At 39.1% G+C, this 13,831-nt stretch overlaps 1 protein-coding gene across 6 annotated transcripts in view; it reads right to left on the bottom strand.

The window, feature by feature from the left end:
• Nucleotides 1-13,831, bottom strand: part of LOC132822640 (ceramide transfer protein) — a 109,525-nt gene that overhangs the window by 32,253 nt on the left and 63,441 nt on the right. For all 6 annotated transcript variants that reach the window (XM_060835889.1, XM_060835897.1, XM_060835913.1 and 3 more), the window contains 4 exons: nucleotides 9,176-9,314; nucleotides 8,234-8,317; nucleotides 3,215-3,372; nucleotides 1,316-1,408 (listed from right to left, as the gene is read on the bottom strand). In XM_060835889.1, coding sequence (XP_060691872.1) covers nucleotides 1,316-1,408; nucleotides 3,215-3,372; nucleotides 8,234-8,317; nucleotides 9,176-9,314 — 474 coding nt within the window. The remainder of the gene's footprint in view (nucleotides 1-1,315; nucleotides 1,409-3,214; nucleotides 3,373-8,233; nucleotides 8,318-9,175; nucleotides 9,315-13,831) is intronic.

The following is a 13,831-nucleotide window of genomic DNA, read 5'->3' as shown; positions in this document are numbered from 1 at the left end:
CAAATACCTTAAAAACACTGGATTTACAATGAATTACTTTGAAACACAGCAGGTCAATATAGTGCAATCCCAATACTAATATAGAATAAACAGCAACCACAAAGACTCTACAAACAGTAACAGAATAACAGTTAAATAAAACAAAAGCAGAAATTCCTGGAGACACTCAGCAGGCCAAGCAGCATCTGTAGAGATAAAGCAAAGTTAATGCTTCAAAGTCCAATGACATTTCCGATGTTCAGGGGAATGAGGAAGGGTTTCTGGACTCAGTGTTAACGCTATCTCCACAATTGCTGCCAGATCCATTGGTTTCTCTAGCAATTTCTGCTTTTGTTTACTAACATTAAATCTGCTTTTGTGCTACTGGTTGAGGTTAAACAGAACACTTCAAATTTCATTATGGGATCTTTAATAGCGACTAAAATAGACAAGCACCTTAATTTTAATACTTGAAAGAATTTTTAAAACAGAAAAATGCATCAAGAAATGCAGCATTGCACCAGCTTTGGTCCGTCAGCCAGGATTTACAGATTGTAGCATGCAGCTCACACTTCAGCAAGGAACTCATCAGAACGTTTTGAGCAGATGAGTGCAGAAATTAGTCGAGCTGGGCCCATCAGATGTGCTGTTCAATACCTTTTAGATCAGCAAACCTAATATTAGTTTTGTTTTAAAATAAATAAATGAGACAGGATAGATATATCTCCAGGACCTTATGTTTATTAGTCCAGGTATTGGAATTGTTTACCACAAATTAATTAACCACCAAGTTCCTTGCTCCCATTGTCATTTGGTGATCCCTAAAAGGAAGTCTTTTACATGAAAACTGGATGGTAACAGGATCAAGTCCTAGTTACATGACTTCATTAATTGCTCAATTGTGAAGAAAGGCAATGTAAGAAAAGATATTGAAATGCAACAATAAAATCATAACCAGCTTCAATCAGCATGTTTATAAATTGTGGGAGATTCAAATGTAAAAATCAAAGCAGGCTCAAAACTTCGCTAAAATAAACAAACTTTCAAAGATACTGTCTAATGTTCATGTCATCAAAATGTTCACAACTAGGAAGGCGTTCAATCAATAAAACCAATATTCCCAGCGTTCAAGACAGTTACTCTGTGGGCAAAATCCTAAGTACTGATGACTGGTATGTGGAAACAAGTTTGATAAGCCACAAGATTTCCTATCACTATTTTCTTCTTGGGTTATCTTTCTATTCAATTCAGAGCAGCCAGAATTTGACAGCAAGCTCCAAAAAAAAAGCCAAGCAATTTGGCTGGAGGGACACAAATTGACAATTTGAATTCTTACCTCATAATCAGGTCCACCGAAGTGGCATTTTTTCTTAAGCTCTGACAATGCATTCTTGTAAGCATCTTCCACTCTTCGCCTCTTTTCAATTTCCTGGAAGTTCATAGATTAAAAGTACATATATTTTTCAGTTGACTGTGCATTAGATGTTGTACAAGATTTACAAAAAAAGCTATTTGCAGCTCAGTGGTCATTTAGTTTATACATTAATTATATAACAAATAAAGTTCACACACAAAATATAAGATGTCAAACCTTGCCCCAATGACAGACAGCTGTGTCTTGTAAGTCTCATTCCAAACTACAGGGCTTCCACTGTTCACACAGTCCAGATAGGTAAATTGCTGTTCATATTTTAAATTGTCTTTCTGCTTTTACAGAAGAAATATATACCAGTTCCTTGAGGTATTAGGGCAGACGGTTAAGAAAGGATATGGTATACTTGCCTTTATTAGTTGAGGCACAGAGTTTGAACAGTAAGGTTATGCAGGAAAGGTTGGTTAGGCCATAGCTAGGAATATTGTGTGTAGTTCTGGAATCAACATTATAGGAGACATGTGATAGCACTAAAGAGGGTACAAAGGAGATTTACCAGTTGGTGCCTGGGTTGAAGAGTTTCACTTCTGTAGAGAGTTTGGACAGTCTGAGGTTGTTTTTCTTTGAGCAGAGGAGATGGAGAGGTGACATGATTGAGACGCACAAAATTATGGAGGGATATAGATGGGAAGAAACTTCTCTTCACAGAGGGATCAATGACTGGGGGCATAGATTTAAGTTAAGGGGCAGAAAGTACAGAGGGGTGAGAGGAAAAACTTTTTCACCTCAAGAGTGGAGGCAATCTGAAACTCACTGCTCGTAATGGCGGTAGAGGCAGAAACATTCAACATTGAAGCAGTTAGATGTGGACTTGCAATGCCAAGGCAAACAAGACTATGGGCCAAATGCTGAAAAATATGTAAGAGTATTTGAATGGCTGTTTTTTGACCGATCTGGATGCAATGGTGTGTTACAGATCTTTGATTCTATCAAGACCAAAGACAATGCTTCAACGAAGCATCATTTGAAGTGGGGCAGCATTGGCTGTAATGACTGGGAACCCCATCCTAAGCATTCAACTTGATGACAATCAAGCTGAGTCTGAATGCTTTATGAAGTTTAGCAGCTGCAAAAAAAAAGGAAAGGAAGGAAATCAAGAACTGCACTCCAATCCCACTATTTTGTAGAACATTCTGTCTCATTTTACCAAGATCTGAGTGTCAAGGATTTGACCTCTTCAGTCACAAGAACACCCAAGGCAGGAATTCACAAACCTGAGTAGACTTTATCCTTGAATTCAGGTATAGCCAGCAACAATGACGACAAAAGGAACTGAGTTTTTTAAACATCATTTTTGTGTACAAAAGCTAGCATCAAGAAAAATTAAAGACCTGGACATGCCTCTTGAAGATAGCAATATCACAGCATCATTGCTGGGATAAATATTCCAGGAAATTGGTTACTTTGTAGTCAGTATGAGAAGAAATGTAACTTTTTTGTGAAAAATAACAATATCTGAGAAGGTTAAAGTTCTCCTTTCTACATCATACAATCATTCATTGACATTATTTTTTCCCCAATTTAACTCGTGCACAAACATAATCCTGAGATCACTACGCACTTGTCTACACTAACCTAGAAACTACCTCAAATGAACTCATTTCTCTGCAAACCTACAACCCACTCTTTACTATGTCAACTAGTTTTTCTCCCTTTAGAGATTTTCCACCTGTTCGCTTGTATCTCTCACTTTCATATGTCTCTACAAAGAAAAAATACATTGTTACACACACAATGATAAGTATTTGTGGAAATTCACAATTTTAAAACCAAAATATTGTCAACAGATACTTTCAATGTTACCTTATCAATTCTCTTCTGCCAGCTGTCTTCTCGCTTTACCATCAGTTCAATGCAGTGAGAAAGTGTAGCCAGAATTCCTGCTGTAGTAGCCTTGAAGGTGATCGCTTCACCTTTAAAATCTATTCCATTAATCCCTTTGGGTGTCACAGATGGAAATACTGTACAGTGGATATCAAGATACATACAAGATTCTGAGAATGTAAAACTCAATTGGCTGAAAGAAAACCATGACAGTAACATGTAAATCAGTTAATAATCTTTATAAACAAAAATACAACACCAAAATAATAGATGTAAAAGTTCAAGTATTTCGTAACATAAGGCCAATTTTCAAATGATCGGTTCATTTCACATTTTTCAACAGTGAAAGAAAGGATCATTGAAGCCATTCATTCAAGGTCACAAGAAGCCCAGTTTGAGAAACACAATCATTGTTTTGCTTGCGCAGCTTTGTTTCAATTGAAAAATATTTTATTGCTCTGACATTCACGGTTGGTGCGTTGCCTCCCAAGTGCCAGGGCTCGTGATGCCTTTGATCGTGTTTCTGGGATCCTTAAGGGGAAGGGGGGGCAGCCCCAAGTCGTGGTCCACATAGGCACCAACGACATAGGTAGGAAGAGAGATGGGAATTTAAGGCAGAAACTCAGAGAGCTAGGATGGAAGCTTAGAGCTCGGACGAACAGAGTTGTTGTCTCTGGTTTGTTGCCAGTGCCACGTGCTAGTTAGGTGAGGAATAGGGAGAGAGAGGAGTTGAACATGTGGCTACAGGGATGGTGCAGGAGGGAGGGTTGTGGATTCTTGGATAATTGGGGCTCTTTCTGGGGTAGGTGGGACCTCTACAAGCAGGACGGTCTTCATCTGAACCAGAGGGTTACCAATATCCTGGGGGGGGGGGGGGGATTCGCTAAGGCTATTGGGGTGGGTTTAAACTAATCCAGCAGGGGGATGGGAACCAAAATTGTAGTTCGGGTATAGAAAAGGTTGAAAGTAGGGAGGTCCGAAATCAAGTTTCAGGGATGCAAGATGGCACCAGCAAGCATGGAGTTGGTTTGAAGTGGGTCTAGTTCAACGCCAGGAGCATCTGGAATAAGATGGGTGAACTTGCAGCATGGGTTGGTACCTGGGACTTCTATGCTGTGGCCATTTCGGAAACATGGATAAAGCAGGGTCAGGAATGGTTGTTGCAGGTTCCAGGATTTAGATGTTTCAGTAAAAACAGAGAAGATGGTCAAAGAGGGAGAGTTGTGGCTTTGTTGGTCGAGGACAGTAACACAGTTGCAGAAAGGATGTTTGGGGACTTGTCAACTGAGGTAGTATGGGCTGAGGTTAGAAACAGAAGTAGAACTCACCCTGTTGGGAGTTTTCTATAGGCCTCTGAATAGTTCCAAAAGATGTAGAGGAAAGGTTAGCAGAGATGATTCTCGATAGGAGTGAGAGTCAGTGTAGTGGTCATGGGGGACTTCAACTTTGCAAATATTGACTGGGAACACAATAATGAGTACTATAGATGGGTCAGTTTTTGTCCATGGTGTGCAGAAGGTCTTCCTGACACAGTATGTAGACAGGCCAACAAGGGACGACGCCACATTAGATTTGGTCCTGGGTAATGAGCATGGCCAGGTGTTAGATTTGGAAGTAGATGAGCACTTTGGTGATAGCGATCACAACTCCATTATGTTTACTTTAGTGATAGAAAGGGATAGGTGAATACCACAGGGCAAGATTTACAGCTGGGGGAAAGGCAATTACAATGCGATTAGGCAAGATTTAGGAAGCATAGGATGGGGAAGGAAACTGCAGGGGATGGGCACATTAGAAATGTAGAGTTTATTCAAGGAAAAGCTCCTGAGTGTCCTAGGTAAGTATGTACCTGTCAGGCAGTGAGAAAGCTGTAGAGTGCGGGAGCTGTGTTTTACGAAGGAAGTTGTTGGCAGATCGGATCAGGGTAAACCCTAAGGCTTTCTATAGGTATTTAAGGAATAAAAGAATAACCGGAGTAAGATTAGGGCCAATCAAGGATAGTAGGGGGAAGTTGCGTTTGGAGTCAGAGGAGATAGGGGAAGCACTAAATAAATATTTTTCGACAGTATTCACTCTAGAAAATGACAATGCTGTTGAGAATACTGAGATACAGGCTACTGGACCAGGTGGGACTGAGGTTCACAAGGAAAAGGTATTAGAAATCCTGCAGTGTGTAATTAGATAAATCCCCTGGGCCGGATGGGATTTATCCTAGGATCCTCTGGGAAGCCAGGAAGGAGATTGCCGAGCCTTTGGCATTGATCTTTAAATCGTCATTGTCTACAGGAATAGTGCCAGAAGACTGGAGGATAGCAAATGTGGTTCCCCTGTTCAAGGGGATTAGAGACAACCCTGGTAATTATAGACCAGTGAGCCTTACTTCAGTTGTTGGCAAAGTGTTGGAAAAGGTTATAAGAGATAGGATATATAATCTAGAAAATAATAATTTGATTAGGGATAGTCAGCATGGTTTTGTGAAGGGTAGGTCGTGCCTCACAAACCTTATTGAGTTCATTGAGAAGGTGACCAAACAGGTAGGTGAGAGTAAACCAGTTGGTGTAGTTGATGGATTTCAGCAAGGCGTTCGATAAGGTTCCCCACAGTAGGCTATTGTACAAAATGCGGAGGAATGGGATTGTGGGAGATATAGCAGTTTGGATCAGTAACTGGCTTGCTGAAAGAAGACAGAGGGTGGTGGTTGATGGGAAATGTTCATCCTGGAGTCCAGTTATTAGTGGTGTACGGCAAGGGTCAGTGTTGGGTCCACTGCTGTTCGCCATTTTTATAAACTATCTGGATGAGGGTGTAGAAGGGTGGGTTAGTAAATTTGCAGACGACACTAAGGTCGGTGGAGTTGTGGACAGTGACATTGGACGTTGTAGGTTACAGACAGACATAGATAAGCTACAGAGCTGGGCTGAGAGGTGGCAAATGGAGTTTAATGCGGACAAGTGAGAGGTGATTCGCTTTGGTTCGAGAAACCGGAATGCAAAGTACTGGGCTAAATGGTAAAATTCTTAGTAGTGTAGATGAGCAGAGAGATCTCTATGTCCAGGTACACAGATCCTTGAAAGTTCCACCCAGGTTGACAGAGTTGTTAAGAAGGCACAGTGTTTTAGCTTTTATTAATAGAGGGATCGAGTTCTGGAACCATGAGGCTACAGCTGTACAAAACACTGGTGCGGCTGCATTACCAGAAGGATGTGGAAGCTTTGGAAAGGGTGCAGAGGAGATTTACTAGGATATTGCCTGGTATGGAGGGAAGGTCTTACGTGGAAAGGCTGAGGGACTTGAGGCTGATTTCATTAGAGAGAAGGAGGTTGAGAGGTGACTTAATAGAGACACATAAGATAATCAGAGGGATAGATAGGGTGGACAGGGAGAGGCTTTTTCCAAGTGTGGAGATGGCAAATACGAGGGGGCATAGCTTTAAATTGAGGGGTGATAGATATAGGACAGATATCAGAGGTAGTTTCTTTACTCAGAGAATAGTAAGGGTATGGAATGCTTTGCCTGCAACGGTAGTAGATTTGCCAAGATTAAGTACATTTAAGTTGTCATTGGACAAGCATATGGATGTATATGGAGGAGTGTAGGTGAGATGGGCTTCAGATTGGTATGACAGGTCGGTGCAACATCAAGTGCTGAAGGGCCTGTACTGCGCTGTAACTTTCTATGTTCATCTTCATAACTTGAGGTAAAATTGTTAGGACATGACTACGGGCCCATTTAATTCCTATAATCTTCCATGCATAGTCATAGCAGTTTAGTGAGAAGAGCATGTAGTGGAGACATGGATTTTTGCCAAATCGTGTAGGGATCGAAAGTAGTCTTGCCAACCCTATTTGCCATTTAACCATAAAAAGATATCATAAGGGTACGCCCCTGTGTATGTCAGAAAAGGGTCATTAACTCAAACAAAAATTCTGGGGAAGTTTAACTTTGCCCTTGCAACTTCAAATTTGAGCGATCACCACAGAGTATTTTCTTTAATTCACTGAGGCACGGTGGCTCAGTGGTTAGCACTGCTGCCTCACAGCACCAGGGTTCCATGTTCGATTCCAGCCTCGGGCGACTGTCTGTGTGGAGTTTGCACATTCACCCAGTGTCTGTGTGGGTTTCCTCCCACAGTCCAAAGATGTGCAGGTCAGGTGAATTGGCCATGTTAAATTGCCCATAGTGTTAGGTGCATTCGTCAGAGGAGAAATGGATCTGGGTGAGTTGCTCTTCGGAGAGTCGGTGTGGACTGGTTGGGTCAAAGGGCCCATTTCCAAGCTGTAGGAAACCTAATCTAATCTAATTACTTGAAGAATGCCTTCAATCAAGAAACCACATGAAAACATATTATATCGGAGGGAAAAAAAAATGCATGGCAATGAACCATTGGGTGAATTGTGCAAAACATTTGAAAGTTTAGTCAAGAAGATGAGTTTGGTAAAGTTTTGGAAGAAGTACAAAGTATACTAATACGCAAAGTTGTTTCACATCAATGAGTCTTCCCAAAAGCATAATTAGTGGGAGATTTTACAATGTAATCTCAGGTGAGAAGTATTATACAAAATACACTATTCAGTAAACCCTTCATTTCTCTTCTAAAAATCATCATATTTTGCAACATACTGTAATATGGTTAATGTCAAAACAACCATAATTGACCAATGCTTTTAATATCATAGTTATAATCAAATAAATAAAAATAGTGTATGTCATGAATTATTTTTATAGATCACCACAATTTAGCATCAGCAGCCAAAGGAATATTTCAGTAAAGTAATTATCGACTAAAAATGGTATGAAATCTGCTCATAAGATTGAAAGGATCTGGTTTACACATCCAAAAGTCCAGTCAGTGATACAGCACAGAAACAAATATTTTTTGGAAAAACATACTAATTTAAAAGCAGTAGAAATGTTTTTCATACACAAATATTAAACGTACTACATTAGAAAGTTAGAGTAGTAAAGCAATTAAGCTGCAAATTTTAAAAAAGTACTTGCATTTCTCTTTGCTGCCATTATTATTATGTATAAAGTCACCATCCGACCGTGTGGTTGGAAAAGCATCTTCATCATCTTCCACTACTAAAACAGGAGATTTGAACTTTGATATATTATTCCAGACTTCTGCCAAATAAACCAATTTTTACTCAGCTTCTATATAAGCGTCAGCCTCATCTTCCTACCAGTCCTACGTACACTGCATTCACACATTCCAATAACAGCAGTCTTTAAGCGTTGAGTTTTATGAATGATGCTAAGCTGATGAAAAGCTACAATAGTTACACTTGAATTTCTCTGTATACATGACTGGTACCAACACTGTTACAGTTACAGAGCAGCACTACCAGGAACGTTGATAAAATAGTTTACCAATGCTCCCAAGGTCTTAACATATAACTTCAGATATTAACTCTTTACTACAAAATTGGAAAACATACCCAATAAAGTTTGAACTTTGCTGCAAAAAGTCTAATGCTTGTTATTTAAATTTATGTTTCAAAAGCTTCATAAAAGATAAATATTGCAGTTTAATACCCTAACGACCCGATATATCCACTGAAGTACTGTTTTCTCTGAAAGACAGTAAACACTAGCCTCAAATAGTTAAATTATGAGTAAAATTAAGACTTTTCAAGCAAGATTAAAACAGGTATGCAACTTCAAACGTCCAGTAAACAAAACGTTTGTTTTGCAGAGTTTAATTCTGAAAACATTAAAAACCCAAATTACTCTAATTTCTAGAATTGCATGAAAACTCAAAAACATGCAGGTGTTGAGTGAAATAAAGAAATATAGTCAACGTGCTGCACTGGCCATTTTTCATTTCTTTCTTAAATTCATTAATAAGAATTGCATTTCTTTTCCCCCCCCAAAAGGTATTCTGAAATCATATCGCACCAACAGTTCAAAAATCCCATGCATAAGAAAACATGAATGCACCTTTATCTCTCTGGAGCTCATCTTTAGAGACAGCATCCGCACAAGCGTCAAAGTACTTCTGTAGTGTATCAACTTGTCTGCATAGGATATCACGAAAGGTTTCCATTTCAGCGAGTTTTTCACGTAAGCTATGGCCTTTCTGAAATTAGAAAACAAGTTACTTATGACTCCTGTAGAAATGTGAAGTTTATTATATGTCCTGAGCTTCTACAAATAAATGGTAAAAGAACTACAACAGATAACATAATTAAACTTACTGCAGTCAATTGGAGATGCTGACAGACATAGCAAATAGCTATTGCAATACCAGTAATGACTAGCTGGTATTTAGCAAGCAATTGGGCTCCACCTCAGATTTTTGTCCATATACAAATAAGAATACTTAGGCCTTTGGAAACTGTAGCACACAGTTATTATGTAATTGGATTTATAACCAGAGGCCTGGACCATGAATCTGTGCACAAATTTAAATCCTAAAACAACAGGTGGGAAATTTAAGTTAAATTAATCTGAGCATAGATTCAGAAGAAATGAAAGTGGGAGTAAATGGAATGCACAAAATTAGCAAGAGACTTTTGGAAGGCAGAACAAAGGTTGGAAAATAGACAAAAGGATCTTATGCAAGAATATAGTAGACGAGGCAAATGGGATAACAGCACAGATTGGCACATGGAAGTTATGTTTTTTTTTAAAAAGTTACTCCAAAAACAACTTCAAGGAGAACAGGAACAGCACCTTAATTTTCCTGGTTACAATGTTTTCAGATGAGATAGCTAGGGTATAAAAAGTTGATTTTGAAAAATATACACTGCATTTAAAGATATATCAGGAAGATCATCAGATGGGGTGGGTTAGATTGAACTAAGGGACAACAAAGTGGCAACAACACGGGTGGGAGCATACTAATAAACATTTAGTTTGAGGTGCGTGGAAGAGCAAATTTGCAGCAAATGTGTGACAAACCATACTACTGGAGAATTCCAAATATTCTAATCAGAACCGGTTATAATGAGTGTAACAAAGTACACAGGACACACAATTCCTAAATTACACTCAGGAAAACCGGAGAAGTGATGTTGCAGTCATCACAATCATTAGATTTATCATAGTAATGGTGAAGGACAAAATAAGAGAAAAGGTATCAAAATGAGCAAAAGCAATTTCGGTATTTGAAGTGAAATTCACGTCAAAGCAATAGGAGTCATTTAAGTTTATGTAAACTTGTTCCCACAGAAAACTTATGGAACACAAATCCAGAGCTCCCTGGAAGATCAGCCATATAGATGCTAAATATGGTAAAAAGGGAAGCTTATGTCAAGTGTGAAGATTAGATTAGATTCCCTACAGTATGGCAGCAGGCCATTTGGCCCAACAAGTCCACACTGACCCTCTGAAGAGTAACCCATTGTTTATCCCTTACTAATGCACCTAACACTATGGGCAATTTAGCATGGCCAATTCACCTGATCTGCACATCTTTGGATTGTGGGAGGAAACGGAGCACTTGGAGGAAATCCACGTAGACACGGGAAGAATGTGCAAACTCCACACAGACGGATGCCAGGAGTGGAATCAAATCCAGGTCCCTGCCACTGTGAGGTAGCAATGCTAACTACTGAGCCACTGTGGTTAACACTGTGCCCTTCAGCTTAACACTGAAAACCTGGAGTACAGAAACTGAATAGAGAAATTAAAAGGAGAATTAAGAAAGCAAAGGCAGGACACAAACAAGCCAAATAAAATCAATAAAAATTCAATTTTTTTTTAAATCAGAGAGCAAGCAAGCATGACACATAGGCAGAGTAGGCTGGTTGGCCCAGTGAATCTGCAGCATCATTCAAGATCATGTCTGACCTGAATCTTTAACTGTTTTCCTTCCTTTTCCAGTGACCCTTTTTCTCCTTACTGATTAAAAGTTTAATGTGAAAGTCTAACTACCTTATCCATAAATGTGCTCTCAGCTCAGCCTTGACAGTGTTCTTCAGGAAAATAATTCCATATAATCACAACCAAATATCCCATATATTCAGGATAGGGGAACAACCTCTCAGCGTCTATCTTGTTAAGTTCTCGAAGAATCTTGTGTTTCAATGAAGTTATTTCTCATTCTTCTAATTTAAATGAGCTCTACAACCTAAGCTCATATGAAAATCCCTCCATACCCAAAAAAATAATCAACCTGGTGAACACTCTCTGGATTGCCTCCAATGCTGGTATATCTTTCCACAGACAAGGTGGGAAAAACTCCAGCTGTATTCTAATCAGTGTCTTATATAGTTTTAGCAAGATTGCTATATTTTCATATTGTAACCCCTTTGAAGTAACTGTCAGTATTCCATTTACCGATGCTATGACTTGAACTTTTATTTTAGCTTATGATTTATTTGAGGTCCCAATTCACTCTGCTGTAGCTTTCTGCAGTCTGTCTCCATTTAACAAATGTTCAGCTCTATTTTTCCTGTCAAAGTGACAAATTAGATATCATCTGCAAAGTTCTTGCTCACTCTTGTCATCCTTACCAATTGCTTTGCCATCTATTTTTATGTCATCTGCAAACTTGGCAACAGTACATTCACTTTCCCATCCATGTCTTTAATAAATTTTGCAAGTAATGGTGACCCCGGCACTGTTTCCTGCTGCACACTATGAATAACAATCATTCTGAAAATGACTCCTTATCTCAACATTCTATTTCTTAGCTCATTCTCCATTCATACTACAAAACCATGGGTTCTTAATAAGTCGCCATTTGTGCGATACCTTACTGAACATCCTTTGAAAATCCATAAATATAACATGCACTGTTCCCCATTTCATTAATCCTTGCTTGTTACATCCTCAGAGAATGCTAATAAATTTGTCAGGCATGATTTTTGTCCTCATGCGCTTTTTGACTCTGCTTGAATAGATTTATTTATTTTTAAATGCTCTATTAGTCGCTTTACAATAGTGCAACTTTCTTCAATTGACAGATGTTAAGTGATCTATATGTACTTACTTTTGTTTCCCTCCATTTTAGAATAAAGGTTGCACTGGAAGTTTTCCAATCCACTGAGTTTTCCCAAACTCTAAAAATTACAATCATTTGAGTAATACAGCTTGAAACAGACCTTTCAGTCCAACTAGTCCATGCCTCCCATGCTCGCAAACCAAACTCGTCCCACTTGCCTGCGATGGTCCGTATCTCTGAACCTTTCCGACTCATGTACTTTTACAAGTGTCTTTTAAATGTTGTAACTGTACCTGCATCTACCACTTCCTCTGGCAGTTCATTCCACATAAGAACCACTGTGTAAAAAAAAAAGTTGCCCCTCATATCCTTTTCAAAGCTTTCTTCTCTCACATTAAAAATATGTCCCCTAGTTTTGAACTCACCCACCCTAGGGAAAAGACCTTCGCAATTCACCTAATCTATGCCACTCATGATTTTATAAACTTCTAAGGTCACATCTCAACCTCTTGTGCTCCAGTGAACTAAGTCCCAGCCTATCTTTACAACTCAAACCTTCCATACTGGCAGCATCCTGATAAATCTTTTCTGAACCCTCTCCAATTTAATAATATCTTTCCAGAAGAGGGTGACCAGAACAGTACATAGTGCTCCAGAAGAGGTCTCACGGATGTCCTGTTTCACCTCAGCATGACATCCCAACTCCTATATTCAGAGGTTTGAGCAATGAAGGCAAGTGTGCTAAATGCTTTCTGAACCACCCTGTCTAGATTGACAAATTTCAAAGAATTATATACCTGAACCCAGAGGTCTCTGTTCTCCAACATTATTCAAGGTCTATCATTAATTACACAAGTTCTGCTCTTGTTTATTTTACCAAAACGCAATTCCTCATATTTATGCAAATTAAATTCCATCTGCCACTCCTCAGACCATTGATGCAATCAATCAAGATCACTGAAACTCACTTGTTCCCTTCCAACCTTTTGTATTTTTAAAGCTGATATTTCTTACTCTTCCCGATCTGACCTCCAGAACATTCTGAAAAACCAATTGCGATCACATCTCTCTTATGAGAATCTATCCATGGTTACCCGCATGTGTGCCTATATGCAATGGTTTAGTTTTAAACTTGAGACACGGCAGGCCTTAACAGCCATCACTTGTACATGAGCTCTTCTTAGATTACTACTAGTTCATGAACTACTTCTGCAGCTACCACCTTAAATAACATGGGGTACAACCCATGATTAGGTTGAGTGAATTTGTTGGCCTTTAAGAAGCCAATTAAGGATCCAAAAAAACTAATATTTGTGGAGACAGCACACTCTATACTAAAGTTTTGGGATATTACTCGTGTCTTCGACCGTGAAGACTGATGTGAAGTAATTATTTAGTTCCTCAGTCATTTCCTTGTTCGCCACTACCATCTTGTCAAGGTCATTTCCAGCAGCCTAATGTCCACTTTTGCCCTTATACATCTAAAGAAACTCAAAGTCTTCATTTATATTACTGGCTAGCTAAGCCTAATTTAATCTTCTCCCTCATTTGTTTTGTCACCCTCTGTTAGCCTGCATAAGTTTCCCAATCCTCAGGTTTCTCACTGCCCTTCGCCACATTATATGCTTTCACTTTTGTTTTTATGCTATCCCTGACTTTCCTAGTCAGCCATGGTCATCTCATCCTCCCTGTACCAAGCTTCTTTT

The sequence above is a fragment of the Hemiscyllium ocellatum genome, chromosome 2 (assembly GCF_020745735.1).
Source record: "Hemiscyllium ocellatum isolate sHemOce1 chromosome 2, sHemOce1.pat.X.cur, whole genome shotgun sequence".
NCBI classification, from domain to species: Eukaryota; Metazoa; Chordata; class Chondrichthyes; order Orectolobiformes; family Hemiscylliidae; genus Hemiscyllium; species Hemiscyllium ocellatum.
This window is presented reverse-complemented; position numbering and strand designations above follow the sequence as displayed.